Source organism: Pectinophora gossypiella, chromosome Z (assembly GCF_024362695.1).
Source record: "Pectinophora gossypiella chromosome Z, ilPecGoss1.1, whole genome shotgun sequence".
Lineage (NCBI taxonomy): Eukaryota > Metazoa > Arthropoda > Insecta > Lepidoptera > Gelechiidae > Pectinophora > Pectinophora gossypiella.
In genome coordinates, this window is record NC_065433.1 from 3,509,363 (window position 1) to 3,525,420 (window position 16,058).

The window sequence follows — 16,058 nt, forward strand, 5'->3', positions numbered from 1 at the left end:
TACAGATTTTTGATGTGTTATTTGAAGTAAGATTGATGATGTAATAACACATTTTCAAACACATTCTTTAGAACTCGTTTCGGCGTTTCATAGATTGTGTTGACTTGTTTAGTTTGTTATGTGATCTGCTTTCTCTCACAGGTGGCAGCGCTGATAGTGAAGCACGGCGAACAGAAGGAGGCGTTCCTGAAGGCGTGCACACTCGCGCGGCGCACAGCCGAGACGTTCCTCAAGTATGCGGCGCGGTCGGCGCAGGTGCACGGCCAGACGCCCGCCGCCAGCAAGGCGCACCACGAGCAGACGCGCGCCATCCTCGACACGCTGCTGGCGCAGGAGAACAAGGTAACATCATACCACACCCCGGACGCTTCATACAAAACACCTCGTTTTATACAGACACTACACATTGACGTTATCGTACACGCGAAAAAAGTTTTTATACAATCATCAGTCAATATCCCAATTTTTCGAACAGTGTGACTGAACGGGTTTTATAGGTGCACAATATAAATAAATAGACACTTCACTTAAAAATTAGTTAGTCACTTAGCCCACGTACAATGTTATTACAAGATATTAGCGTGTAATATGCTAATAGGTGAAGGCGCTGCGCGGGTGCGGGAGGTTACTATCAAATCATATATTCAGAATGTTGAAAATAATACGCCACACTGTCACTAGATGTCATTTGTATTTCCATACGTAGGGTTCTGTTTCTAAAATGCATGGAAGGAAATGGACATACAAACTTCTTTACTAGTTGCAGTGGTCTGTCGGGTTGCATCGGGGTAAACAATATTCCATCAGTAGCAAATACCACACAAGGTGTTTTGAATTATTATCTACCAAAAAAAAAAATCACGTCAAAATAATAACAATTATGTTAGCAACATATAATTTTGACCGCAAATGGTGACATAATATGAATTATCTTTTCAAAAATACAACAAATAGTTTATGAAACGGCATTTGAAGAGGCGATGTCAGTGTTTGTTTGTCTGAAAACAATTCCTTTAATGTCACATGAAAATATTTACGTTACGGAGAGCGGACGTTGTGTTATTATTGGCGCATGCGCGAGTCATTGCCACTGCCATTGTCGTGGTGGAACAAAATGTGCTTTGTGTGTTGGCATCGCTGATGGTATCGCGGCTGTGAGGCTCCCCATGCAGTGTGACATACAGTGCCTCGCTCACATATACACACTATGTGCGGCCATGATTAGGGGCCTTTTTATGGCGCTCGTACACCCGGTATTTGTTATTTCTTATAAATCTAATTTCAAAAATTACATTTTTATTTATATAGTTTGTCGTTTGTGTATTTTTGTCACATTCTGCTTGCCAGCTTCGGTTACGCTGAAGCTAACCAAGTACTTTAAGTTCACACAAATAAGCGTTACAGTTTACTATTTAAAACAATATTTAACAGTTACAGTGTTTTGTTTTGTATCGATCGGTACAAAATAAAAGAAGGAACTGACATTAACACACAACGACTCCACCAGGTATTGGAGCTATCGACATTCCGCAAGAAGCGCCTGGAACAATGCCAGCAGTTCGCTCTGTTCGAGCGGTCTGCGCGCGCGGCGGTGGAGTGGATCCGCGAGACGCAGGAGCGGTGTGGCGCGGCAGCTGCGGCGGCGGCGGCGGGCGTGGCGCGTGAGAGCCGCGAGCGCGTGCGCCTGCTGGCCCAGCTGGCTGATGGACTCGTCGAGAAGGGGCACCCACACGCCGTGCAGATCAAGGAGTGGGTCGCCGCGGTTGATGCCAGGTATACACCCTCTTACATCCTGTAACGTACCTAGTTGAGGGGACGATTATATCAAGTCTTCTTACTTCCAACAGGGTACTCTGTTCTACTATTTCTGTCACAAAAGTTGAGTGAAATAAACAAAGATAGTTTCTAATCAGTCGGACCCAATTAATTTTTAGATAACTGAACCTTGAGTTCATTCAATGCAGATCTGAATAGGCACCCTAAGCTCGCTACACCATCTACATTCTCTTAACCTCTCTAATAGCGGGAGTGGTGTCAAGAGCAACCCCATTTGAATGACTAAAAAAAAGAATAATAACATTACCTAGCCAGGAATCGCACCTATATATATATATGATGATGATGATGATGATGATCTCTCCGACCGATTTCGGCCATGGCGACCAATAATATATAGTATATATCGTACCTATATATTGTACCTACTCCAATTTTGCTACACTATATAGGAAGGCCGTTTGATCGCCGGTTCGACCTTGTGATCCATTTACCTACATCAGCGACCTTTGTTACACGAACAATGACCGTTTACATTTATTGTATTGTACCACCGAGATACGCGGTATTTATAGACCATATATTATTATTTTAATGAGTGTTAAAATACTTAAATATAGTAGAGTACTCATCCTTCTGAAATTGAAATTTTATGACAATTTTAAAAATACACAATTTATTAATGATTTATTAGTCTTCTGCTATTTGTTTTAATGAAAATCATCATTCATTTAAGAGCCACGCTGTTGTCGATATAGCATTCTCTATTCTTGTCTATCACCAATTCTTTGATTTCTTTATAAGACACGACTTTCGCCTCCCCTTTAATTTGTTTCATGTAAACATTCTTGGATCTTCCCTCCGATGATGTTTTTAATAAATTCCTCGTGGCTTATTAAGTGTTCTAACATCTTGTCTCTTCTGCCCTCAATAACTATTAATATTTGAATATTTTTCTTCCTAATATCCAGATATGCGGAGTTCAGCGGTTCGATGGAGGGCGGGGAAAGCGAGGCGGAGAGCGACAGTGGGGTGGCGCCTTCGCTGGCGTCCTCGCAGTCCGCGGAGGGTGACACCCGGGCCGAGCCCCCGCCGCCTGCGCCCGGCGACGAAAAGCGACGCAGCGCCCGCCGCAAGGAGTGAGAACTCATTCTATCTGTCTGTCGAGACGCTACTGCCGCTACAGCCATACTAAATCTTACTACAAGAACGATAGTTAATCATTTGATATAAATGTAAAGGCCTGAGATCAGAAAAGGTCTATAATCTATTCAGCCCATATTCACCTACTGCAGGACTACAAGCCTTTCTTTAACGCCACTCCTTAAAGTCCTGGACAGGTCCCATCCATTTCTTTCGGCACATCCATCGCAGAGAGATACTCTCTGTCAGAAACACATTTTTTTAGTTGACAGCTCTGGAGATAGTGTTCTTCATTTACATTAAATGCAGGAGAGATACAAAGCTGGGTTTAGAACTATAGTACTATAATAAAGCTATATGACTGCTAAAATCCAGAAAAATATCCACACGAGAGCAATAAACTACGTAACCGCTTGCTGCCGTGTGTGACGCTCTTTCAGATAAAGCTTTATTACCTGTAGGGCGTTACAAAGGCTGTTTATGATTTGTATTCTGTGTGTATCAGGTTCATAATGGCGGAGCTGCTGCAGACGGAACGAGCGTACGTCAAGGACCTGGAGACGTGCATCACGTGTTACCTGCGCGAGATGCGCACCGACCCCGCCGCCGTGCCGCCCGCGCTGCAGGGAAAGGTACTCTACTTCACACATATACCCAAAAAAACACAGTGATTGATTCTGGGAATACACATTTTTCACAATACAGTTATACTATTCCCATTGATATAGATTGCATATGTTTGTGTTTAGAATAGACACTGGCCGCCAGGAATAATACATTATTCCGTTTTCAAACTTTACCTTACCTGTTTTCCGTATACACGCACTTAGCGCGAGTGATAAATACGTCCATAAAACGTAGTGGTAATACTGAGAAGTAGTGCCGCTGTTACCATTAGTAATTCTCAATGGTAATAGTGAGACCGATCCTATACGCCAAGGACCTGGAGACGAATACATGAGCATATTACGATAAGATGGATACTTTCTAATAGTTTCCTAAGGGTCAACTCCTTGTTCCAAAAATTAGACGATTCTTTTACTTTGGAAGTTTTTGTACTTCAGAAGACACGATAAGTCATTGGTCCTTACTATTCTAACCTGTGATTGCCCTGTAGTTCCTCTTCGAAAGTGAATATTGTTTTTATTAAATAAAGCATCTAATGACGCGAACAGGGTAGTTTCCTAGGTCAAAGATAAATTATGAGAACTGATTACTCAATAAAGGTGACAAATAACGTTTTCTTTTCTATTTTACTTATTTATGAATTAATAAAGAAAAAAGTGCGACATTTTGTCACGTTTTTCTATGAGTTCACAGGTGCCATTTTTATATAAATTCCATAGTAATTTCGTGTTTTGACGTTTAGTAAATAGTAACTGATTTGAATAGTTGGAAACTAGCCTATTGTCGTTAATAGAAGAGGTCCTATACCTGTTCTCCTCAAAATTCATTCAATAAATAAATACATTTACCTGTAACAGATTTCTGAGGAAAAAATATGAAAATAAACTGTATATGTATACTTAGAAATCATAAATAAAACCCCACTTGGTGCAGAAATGGTGACTTACATTTTCCCTCAGGGAATGTCCCTCAAGTACTACTATATATTTATATATGATGACGTCAAAACCAACACACCTTTCTTCCTAAGTAAACCCGACACAAGAATCGTTCAATGAGGGACTTTCCAATCAGCGTTCCCCAAAACCACGATAGATGGCGTTGTTGAGTTCTTTCTTCGTTTAAACTTCCAATTTCATAGATAATAGACATATGCTTCTTTCATCTTTGTTATTGGGTATAAAATGATGACCCTTTTTATTACACCAAGGTACAATAACAACTTACACCCATTATTATTCTGATCAAACTAAAGAGAAACAATATAGGTAGCAACATAATTTTATACATGAGATTTTTTTAAGGAAATTTTCAACTTTTAGTAAAAGATTCACTTGCAGTTTTAATAAAAATATCGATGTGGCCTTTATAACCCCCCTATTTGTCACTTAATATGTTCAATAATATAAGTGACATTGATCGTCAGGAGGAGATAATATTCGGCAACATCGAGGACATATACCGGTTCCACGAGCGCGTGTTCCTGCGCGAGCTGAACAAGTACGAGACGATGCCCGAGGACGTGGGCCACTGCTTCGTGACGTGGGCGCGCGAGTTCAACATGTACGTCTCCTACTGCCGCAACAAGCCCGACAGCAACGCCGCCGTCGTCCAGCACGCCGGGGACTACTTCGAGAGGTAACATTCTACGTCTAACTGTAGTCGTAGAATAAGGAATAATACTACGTATATTGAAGAGTTTTAAGACAGTAAACGGATGACGCTCAGTGGGTAGGCCCGCTACAAGGTGGACCAACGATCTGGTGAAGGTCGCGGAAAGCCGCTGGATGCGCGCAGCGCAGGACCGATCGTCGTGGAGATCCTTGGGGGAGGCCTATGCCCAGCAGTTGACGTCGTATGGCTGATAATGATGATGGTGAAGACAGTAAATAAACAGAAACTTTGTAAATAAGGCCAGTGATTATTTAGAAGATATGAATGCATGGAATTAACTGTCTGGCCCATCATACTAAGGTTTTTAGCTTTCCTCTGATAAGAAGGGATCTCCTTGCATGATAGTCGATATTTTGACTTACTGACCTGCAGATTATAATACACAAGATGATCTTTAAATATATCTTCGCGGAGCTCTTGAGTGTCGTAAAGTTTGCGGACGAGTCGAGTGTGGAGTGGAGAGCAATTAAGTATGGCGCGCGTTTCGCGCTCTCTTGGTCCTTCCAACCTCTGTCTTCTATTCCGAAGATTAACTCGACGATTGGTTCATATATTTTCCTGTCAGTGAGATTATCTTAAGGTGATTCGTTTTCCATACAAAAGTTGATGCAGTGCTACAGGAAAACGGATAGAGGAATATTGTTATAAAACCGATAAATAGTAATATTTTGGTGTATTATTTTCGCAAACTAACAAAAATTTAGGGTCCGAATACGAGAAGTACCATATTTCAGACCCTCAATTTTGATCAATTCTACATTTGTAGTGGTGCAGATTACAGTGTATTTGCTGAGCGTGTAGAGGTGTCAATGTTAGTTTGTGTGCGTGATAGTTTTTTTTTTCTAAAGGCTTTGACTACTTGACAAGTGTAATAGAATGTCAGTGACAATTTATAAAGAGATTTTGTATGAAGAGAATAAATATAAATAAAAAACTAAAAATACTACAATCTGAGAAAAGGAATATTGGAAAAATATTTTTGTAAAAACACAAAAACAAACAAATACACAGTATTTTAAACATTTTTAAATAATGGGTAAATACCGTGTTTTAAAAGAGGACATATATTATAATAAAAAATCAATACATAAAATGAAATGGCTGTATGGGCATAGTTCCCTTTGCCTTACCCTTCGGGGAAAACCAAATCAAAAAAGAAGTTGTTGCATTTGCCGGCCTAAATAGTAGTCATTTATAATTAATTGTTTTTCCATCCAACATACAGATTTATTTATATTCTCTTTGCCGCGGACTTTTTGGTGGGACCGGGAACGGGAAGGTTGCTTTCTTCATTGAATAATCTAAATAATCAATACGAAGTGGTGTTTTGTGGTTAATGATCACATTAGTCGGAAAACATTCCCGATAGTATTATTAAATCGGAATATTCAATAAACAAAGTGTACCTATCTATTTTCGCTTTGCGCCAACAAGCCGCTTACTTCGTTTGGGGTTCGGAGTAGGAGTCTGCTCCGAGGGTGGGGGCTTAGGTTTCATCATTTCATTAATCATCATCAAGAAAAAAAAACACAAGACATGGCTGTATGGGCATAGTTCCCTTTGCCTTGCCCTTTGGGAAAAAAATAAGATAAATTTTGAAATTCTTATGTATAATAAACAAACATCACAGACATCATGACAGATCTAAAACTAAATAAAATCTTTTTTCTTTTTTCTATTTGACTTATTTATGAATTTTAATCAAGAAAACGTGATAATAAGTTCGACAGCAACCAGTTCAGGTCCCCGAAACAGCCCATTTCAGGCCGCGTATATATGGAAATACTACTTCAATACGTCCCAGCCTCGTCTTTTTTAACGTCCTCGTTATAAAAAGACGTCCTAACCTGAACTAACTAACCTAACAATAAACACCACGCGTAAATATATGTCCAGAAATGCGCTGTGAGTCGTCTGGACTGGGCGCGAAAACAACATAGAATTCGATTAGGTGCTAAGTGTCCCGCATGCTATCACCAGCTGTCACTGACATACGTATGAAGTCCCGCGGATTTTATTGGAACTAAATGACAAGTCATAATAATTATATGCGGATACTGCGACATCAGCGCCGTGCTTGCGGGACGTCCTGAAGCGCTATTACATCTTTCAAACGCGATGCGACAAAGTTTGAACCTACGCAATTTAGGAAAAATCTACCTTATTATTACTGTACTGTGATCGTTATTTGTAAAATCATACAATACATATACACAATATAATTATTATGACATATTGTGGACTTTTCGGTATACCTACAAAAAAGGAACAATTCAACCATACGTTGTTTTGTTATATCTCAATGGGCTCAGGCAGCGTTTTCGCCGAAAGCTCCAAGTCGGCTATATTTGTAACGATAATTATGTTTGACATTCATCATCATTTTTGAACCATTTTATACAAAAAAAATACTTGTATAAATTATAAACCCTAAAGCACGCCCATGAATCACTCTACTCATTGGTGAAAACCGTATGAAAATCCGTTCAGTAGTTTTTTAGTTAGCCGCATGTTCACTGATGCGATTAATGCCTCTTAGAATTTTACAAAATAAAAAATACGGAAATTACGGAAGGTACTTTAGTGCAAAGTAAATTATTGTATACTTAATTATAATATTATTGGTAAAAGTGATACTTTTTGAAAATTCCGTAACAAATAGACGGGTTCGCCAAATTCAATTGTAAAAAAAAATACAAAAAGTAAAAACAATTAAAACATGCAGTTGGGTTTGAACCGTGAACCTTAAGAATGGCGGCTACTGCTTTACCAAATGCGCCATTTAGAAGTTAGAAGTAGACTTCAAATTATGCATCTCTTTTAATAGCTAACCTAGTTCGCATGTGTGTGTGACAGCTTCGTGTTTGTACACAAATTGAAATGACACCAACTTTTGATGCAATGTTTCAATATGATATCTTCAGTAAATACTTCAAAATTGTAGCTTAACTTAAAGATAATGTATGTAAGATTTCGCCACCTAACATTTCACTGGGTCAGAACTCAACACTAAACGAATAAATGGAAAAAAATACGAAAACTGCAGAAGTAACGCCATCTACTGACGCAGCGTTACCTAGCTGACTAATATTTAATTGGTTTTAAACGACTAATGCTATATGTACAAAGGACCAAAGTTCATTCAAATATAGAGCGCATTCTGTCTCCTTTATCGCACAAACAAGAAGTTAATGTTGTCAGTCACTTCTATATCATTTGTGCATAGGCAGGTAAGTGGCGCGGTAATTAGTGTAATCTATTGTTTTAAGCCTCAGTTCGCCTCTCGGCGCGATTTCGTCGTGATACCCGTACTATTCTGGCTAGCAACAACGTCTTTCAAACTTACGAGATAGAAATAAGATAACAGGTTATATAGAACGTTATCGAGACATTCTGTGAACATGAAAAAGATTATATTATATCGTGGATTATTGATAGATATAGTAGTTATTGTCGAGTTTCTTCAAATTTTTCAATCAAATTGTGTACAGTTTTGTAATACGTTGACTTAGTAAAATAAATATTATATTTATTATATCATAACACTTTATGACGTGAATAAGTATTAAAAGAGACATAGATAGTAAAGGTGGATGATGGTGAATGTGCAATAAAGTGTGTTTTTCGATTGATTGCTAATTCAGTGTCAGAGTTTGGGAAGTTGGGTTGGCTACTAGTCCAAACACCATCTACCCAGTGGTGCAGCGCCCCTTTCGGTTGTTTGAGAGGAGGTCTGTCCGGAGTGTGACGTATAGACGTGTTTATTTTATCTAGTAAAAATTCAACCGAATTGAGAAGTATCTTTTTTGAAGTCGGTTAATCAGTGTTGTGTACGCAGAGTGCAACGTAAGAAGAAATTGGAGCACCCGCTGGCGGCGTACCTGATCAAGCCGGTGCAGAGGATCACCAAGTACCAGCTGCTGCTCAAGGACCTGCAGGCCTGCTGCCAGGAGGGCCAGGGCGAGATCAAGGTACAGATTTTTCATATTTGGGTGTATTTTCCAAAGTCCCCCTGTTGCGAACTCTTCGCAGATTTTATAATCTTTTTGCATGTTTTTTGTAATTATTCTTTTTTGACAACGTTTTGTATCTTGTTTTTGTTTCTTGCTTACGTCTTGTTCTTGGTGGTGAAAATACATTAAATATCTTTCTCATAAGCTAAGTATTTGTTATTTATTCATATAGTAATACAGTCCACATCATGTACACCAGCTACCATCGTAGTTCACACCCCCTACTCGTAATTTCAGTAGCAAGAAATTAGGAAAACCGGACTTGTCAACTCTTCAGGTTAGTCGCGGACTCAGTGAATATGAGATAACTGTAACATATACGTTGACGGAATTCATTTACAATGTTCTCAACCTTATCAAATGTCAATAGAGATGATTTGACATTAAGACGCCATTATTTTATAACAATAAAATTCCAAAATGTCATAAGTTAACAGCACACGTCGAACGGATTGCATACCACCGAAATGGTTATTCTTTTATTCACTCATTCATTTTAAAATTAACATAACATCTTTCAGTCATCTGTCCCTTTCCTTTTCGGCGGGTAAGAAAATGACAGGTATTACTTAAAATAAAATTAGGTGGTATCTGCTGGAATCATAAGATAGCCCGTCTTATTTGTATTAAAGTACATCTAAAGCAGATGTTTAGCGTTACTAAACTCCGTGTAAGGCTGTGGTAGCCCAGTTGCTAAAACGCTTGCCCTTCACTTTGACGTCGCAGGTTCGAATCTAATAATTGACGAATTTGTTTCCGAATTCATGTTTGGGTCATAATGATTACACGCGCTTAGCGGTGAAGGAAAAACATCGCGAGGAAACCCACATTCCCGAGAAATGCATTGTCGAAGGTATGTGACCTAACCTGTATTGGGCTGGTTTTCCCTTCGCGGGCTGGAAGGTCAGATAGGCAGTCGCTTCTGTAAAAACCGGACCTGTCAAATCTACAGGTTATGTAAGAGGACCAGTAGTTTTAGGCTGATGTAATGTAAAAATGTAAAAAGTTCGTTATGTAAAAATGGTCGATTCAAAGTGTAACTACGTAACCTGCTGAATAAAGATATTTTTGAATTTGAATTTGACCCTTTTGCAAAACGGGATGATGACGTATTTAAGGTTGTATTATCCATCGGCCATTTGCCTCTTCGATCTTTTGAAATTATAACATTAATTTAATTTTTATTTTGGTTATTGATGGTGTCATTAAAATCATGTTTATATATGCAAATAATTCTAGTTATAATCTATCGGGAAGTGATTGTAAATAAAAGCTACTACATTCCGATAATGGTTTTACGGCGTGTTAGTCAATAACTATTGTTTATTATGTTACAGTTATACTGCAAACAGAATAAACAAACATAACACTAGTATTATATATTATAATAATACCCTGGGTGTATTATTATATTTGTAAAGCAAAACTGTGATTTCTATTTTCAATCTCTATTTTCAAGTCCAGAGCATTAATTATTAATCTTAATTACATATAGTAGTGTTGGTTTTTATGTGATTACGGGTATTGTTAACGGCGACAGTCGTGTTGATTAAAATGTACGATAACACAACATTAGTACACATAGCTCTAACTAATTTTAACTAATTTAATTTGCTTCTATGCTGGACTGTAGCGATTTTTTTGCTTCCAAAATTTTTATTTGTTATTAGTTTTACAACACCAAGTGACTGAGACAATCAAGTTCATAGTACTTACATTGTAGAGATTAAAAACAAGGCATGCGTTCAGCCGCTTATTTTCCCGAATATTTTATAAAAATTGACGAAGGAATTTTTTCCTTTCTCCAATCTTGTCTCAGGGGGCGGTTTTTTTTTGAGGTGACTTATTGTAGATTTGCCGCAGATGGCATTAACTACTTGGCCGGACAAATGGGGAGCGCTGAAGGCTCTCACCCGGTACAACGTTTAAGCCTGAGGGTGCCCAGTTGGGCGCGAACCTCTGCTCAGGGCGTCGTCTGAGAGGAAAGATGTTTGAAAGAATTAATCGACCCTAGTGGGTCGATAGCGATAAGCGCTGGTTGAGGGATCATTATGGCCTTATGAACCTGTGACGTCACACGTTCCTATTGCCATTTCTTTCTAACTCCTCGGTTTCGGATATGCCGTTTTTTAACGAATATCGATTCTTCTTTTCACAATTGGCTATTTATACATGTCTATAAAAGATTAAATTTACCTATATCTAGACTGGTCCTACAATTTCCTAGCCCACATGTGATGTCCATCAAAATTTATAATAAACTGGCTAACATATTAAAAGAACTAAAAGTGTCAAAATCTTTATTAAAAAATAAATGAACTAATTAATAAATGTTACTACAGCACTAGTGAATACCTTAAGGATACTGATATTACTACATATTTGAAAAGCGTCCTTTTCTCTTTTAAACTTCTATTTTGTTGTGCTCGAAAAGATCTGTGATTTGAAGCGCATATATAAATTACCAACTTGTACACTATCATAGTATGCAAATAAAGAATATTGAGTATTTTGGAAGTATACAGAAAAACGTATAGTTTTTGATGCCCTATAATATATGGGCAGTAGACTGATGGCGCTTCGTCATATAGTTTATCATACTTACATTTGAACTCTTGTTAAACGTGGCCATAGGTTGTCTTCCGATTACTTGTGGCTCTGTCTACCTCATTAGAGATAACAGGCACGAGTTTATGTACGTGTGTACGTGTCATAAACTGCCTATATATGTCCCACTGCTGGGCACAGGCCTCCCTCAATCAACCGGAGGGGGTATGGAGCATACTCCACCACGCTGCTCCACTGCGGGTTGGTGGAGGTGTTTTTACGGCTAATAGCCGGGACCAACGGCTTAACGTGCCCTCCGAAGCACGGAATCATCTTACTTTTTCGGACAATCGGGTGATTCAAGCCTGAAAAGTCCTTACCAAACAAAAGACAGTCTCACAAAGTGATCTCGACCATGTCCCCATCGGGAATCGAACCCGGACCTCCAGATCGTGAGCCTAACGCTCTAACCAAACTAGGAATGACAGAATGAATGGCGAAGGTTAAAAGTACGAGAGGGATAACTGATAGAACTGGAATGGTAATAGAGAACAGAATGGATGTGTAGCTTAGGCTTAGTTTAAGGAACAGTAAAGGGCATGTATGTTTAATCACCCAAACAAGGGCTCTGGCATCGTAAGCCAGGGGTAATAGGTTAAAAAAAAAACGCTCTAACCACTAGACCACGGAGGCTGTTATGTTATGTACGTGTAGCTGATATTATTACTTACCTACCTACAACTCTTTTTCGTTGGGTACAACTGCAAAAGCAAATAACTTTGATGCAATAAACAATGTGACAATGCAGAGTAGACGTTTTTCTTATCGCGCATAGCTTACAAAGATTACTTAAGATAAGATAAGGCTGGCAATGAGAGACTCAGCTTTGGCAGCGGGTTCAAACAGTTTAGCATACGCAACATGTTGTGCAAACATCGTAATGTAAATATATAACGATATAGTGTTTTTCTGGAATTTTGTGTTTACAAGGAAACTGTAAGTACTTGACCTTGGAACGGAACTGTCACTCTGTTATTAGTCAATACTGTCGATAAGGTTTAATTCTCTGATTTCATTTCCTTGTGTTAAGTTATTGCTTTTCAGATCCTGACCCCTTTAACGATACCGCAAATGATTTTATTAGAAGCTATTGTTTTTAAATTGATTCCTGAAAATGTAACTCACGTCTCGGGACGGTTTATAATAGTATATTCTAATTTGGTGAATTGGACAATATTTGAAGACTCATTTTACGAAGAATATGTATGACGTGCGTCTAAGCACATTGAGAACAAGCGGTGACCAGCCTGGCTAGGAACAAATGAAACTACCGCCGCTCATATCGGCTCGCTTAACGATGTTTTGTGTTTTGTAATGGCGTAAACCCATTACGGTTCTATCTATTCTAGATGTTTGTGCTTTGTTTGAACACAAATACGCCGGACACTGGATCTGCTGTAGATTAAACAAGTGGCGTTGCGTTTGCAGTAATTAACAATAGATTCACTTTACTTAATATTTTCCTCATCTGTGAGTCATTAGTCGCCCATATCGTGCAGTTGTCCGCGAGCCGCAGTGATCGCTGGTCTGTTCGCAGTGCAATGTAACCCACAAACATAATATAACCGTGTGATGGTGTCCAAAGCTGTAGACAGTTTGATGCTGATAATGTTGAAGTATCTCGTGAACCAGCGCGCTAACCGTATAGAACCCCTGCCTATAAACAGCAAGAAAAATGTACGTAGTCCCAATAACTTTGAAGCAACCCTTGCTATGAAATAATTTTCCTGTTTGCGCAGACTTTGGTATAATTTAAAGTGCGATTTGCTTAGCTGTACCTGCAAAGCGATGTAAATGGTGTAAAATACGCGCGGAGGTTATCCTGTTTGCGCAATGGACTAGTGTGGATATATATGAGGTAATGTGTTTTAGGACGGGTTGGAAGTCATGCTGTCGGTGCCGAAGAAGGCGAACGACGCGATGCACCTGTCGCTCCTTGAGGGGTGCGCAGTGCCCGCGGACAGCCTGGGCGAGGTGGTGCTGCAGGACTCGTTCCACGTGTGGGACCTGCGTCAGATCATCAAGAAAGGCCGCGAGCGCAGGGTCTTCCTCTTCGACCTTCATCTGTTACTCGCCAAAGAAGTCAAAGACTCGCACGGCAAAGCCAAATATATCTACAAGACTAAGTTTATGGTGAGTACATGTTTTGCTATACATATATAAGTTCATGCCCGTAATCGTCATTGGTACGGGCAGAGCAACAATACACAAATGATAACTGGTAGGCTCTTGTAGCATCGGCGTTTGGCTGTAGCGTCAGCTAAAATCTCAGAAAATAAAGTTACCTCTATACCTACCTATAGCTAACTCATCAACTCATCATATAAACAAATAAATGTACCAAACGCGTGGGAGATTTTTTGTGTTCGTCTTTATTGTATGTTTGGTTTACAAGACAGGAAGTCCCAGCGTTGCATTGTGCGTGTAGTGTTAATATTATCGTTATAGAGTGTTAAAACAGAATATACTGTTGATCAAGCCAATGTTCACACAGCATTACACTCTGCTTTCAATTTCGCCCACGACTACCCGCAAACCTGTGTTTACTTTCATGCAATTTGATCCAAGCATACCTTGCTCCCCTTACTGTTGTCCGTTCACAATTTAGTGAGTGTTAACTTCCCTGCCAGAGGGTTCTGAAATACATTCTCCTTCACATGTACGTGTAATATTAAAAACTGCAGGTTAGTAACTTCTCACTATATGCTGTACGGGTCGTCATATCCATCTTCTCCCCTGTCTTGCTTTCTGATTCTAGCTTACGAATTAGAACCTCATTTCTACTCAGAAAGGACACAAGATAAGGCGCGCCGTAAACTTATTTTTTCTTTGTGAATGTTGTGTTGAGAGATGAAGAGTTTATGCCTTCCCTTATTGTAATACAGACGTCGGAGCTGGGCGTGACGGAACACATCGAGGGCGACGAGTGCAAGTTCTCGGTGTGGACGGGCCGCGAGCCGATGGCCAGCGACTGTCGCATCGTTCTCAAGGCGCCCTCCCTAGAGGTCAAGCAGACCTGGGTGCGCCGCCTCAGAGAAGTCATACAGGTACGCACTCTGCTTGGAACCCCTGAAGGATCTTTCAGCACGTAGCCATAATCGGATCTAACGCCGCCTAATTTTTCCGCTGTTAGCGACATGCGCCAATGACAGATCTTGAGAGTGATTTTGGTCTGCGAAAATATTTGTCTTCATTTAGTATATGATATGACTCTTTATGACTTTTTTATGCAGTGTTTTAAACGACTATTACTACTTTTAAGAAGTAAAATATCCCGGAGAAAACTGTTTTTATAAATGAAGAATGTATGGAGAGGGTTTACACCACCGAGCTCCTGTCCTTATCCAAGTGACACAAGGCCCTTGTCGACCCACCACATAGCATCAACTAAACGTGATTTAACATTCGCGAGATGCGTAGTTTATGAGCAAATTATCAGAATTCATTATATAAAATAATAGAACATCTTCGATGTTGTCTGCGTATAGTTTGGTTGACCGTTCGCCTGCCATGTACTAACGTAACAAACCTTGAAATTTAGGTTAAAATTAAGTTTGACTGTTTTGAAAATAGTACTGTTCTTTGCTGTTCTTTGCTTTACTGTTATGTACTGTTATAACAAGTAAAAGAAGGAGATAGAGCTAGTTTTGGAACAGGGAAACTAAATTAAAATTAAGTTTTTCTACTCCTCTACTTTAATCTGGCATTTAAATAACCAAAAAGTCTAATATAAGTACATACATAATTAAACTCTTTGAAAAAGTGTACGCTCTATGGCCTATAAAAGCATTGTTTACAAAGTGTAACTGTACTATAATGTCGCCAAAAAAGCATTGTTGTTGTTTTTTTTTTTTTTGACCTGGAAACTGGCACCTTTACTTTGTTTGGTGCCATAGATATACACTTCTCATCAAAAAAATCGAAACACCTTGCAAGTTTACGTTTTGTCAGGATTATCAGAAAAATGTGTACATTTAGGAATAAATGTTAAATGTCGTTTAATAGTGAGTAATATGAGCTTATCAAATCTTAATGTTAATGTTCTAAATTTAAATGAATTTTTCATAGGTTTCGTATTTTGTTAAATGAGTCATTTTTATTCCGTATGGAGTATAAAGGAAATGGATAAAACAACACACGTAAATGAAAAAAAAAGCTAAAAAACGTTTATTTAATAACTTGTATTCCCTCCCCGAGCTCTAATTACTGCTTCCATAC

At 39.0% G+C, this 16,058-nt stretch overlaps 1 protein-coding gene across 5 annotated transcripts in view; it reads left to right on the top strand.

The window, feature by feature from the left end:
• LOC126380056 (kalirin) overlaps nucleotides 1-16,058 on the top strand; it is a 166,389-nt gene that overhangs the window by 51,850 nt on the left and 98,481 nt on the right. For all 5 annotated transcript variants that reach the window (XR_007568417.1, XM_050029223.1, XM_050029225.1 and 2 more), the window contains exons 21-28: nucleotides 142-342; nucleotides 1,508-1,773; nucleotides 2,748-2,915; nucleotides 3,425-3,551; nucleotides 4,973-5,184; nucleotides 9,059-9,191; nucleotides 13,713-13,973; nucleotides 14,726-14,887. Coding sequence is in view for 4 of the 5 variants with exons in the window: in XM_050029223.1 (XP_049885180.1) it covers nucleotides 142-342; nucleotides 1,508-1,773; nucleotides 2,748-2,915; nucleotides 3,425-3,551; nucleotides 4,973-5,184; nucleotides 9,059-9,191; nucleotides 13,713-13,973; nucleotides 14,726-14,887 (1,530 nt within the window). In the remaining variant the exon portion in view is untranslated. The remainder of the gene's footprint in view (nucleotides 1-141; nucleotides 343-1,507; nucleotides 1,774-2,747; nucleotides 2,916-3,424; nucleotides 3,552-4,972; nucleotides 5,185-9,058; nucleotides 9,192-13,712; nucleotides 13,974-14,725; nucleotides 14,888-16,058) is intronic.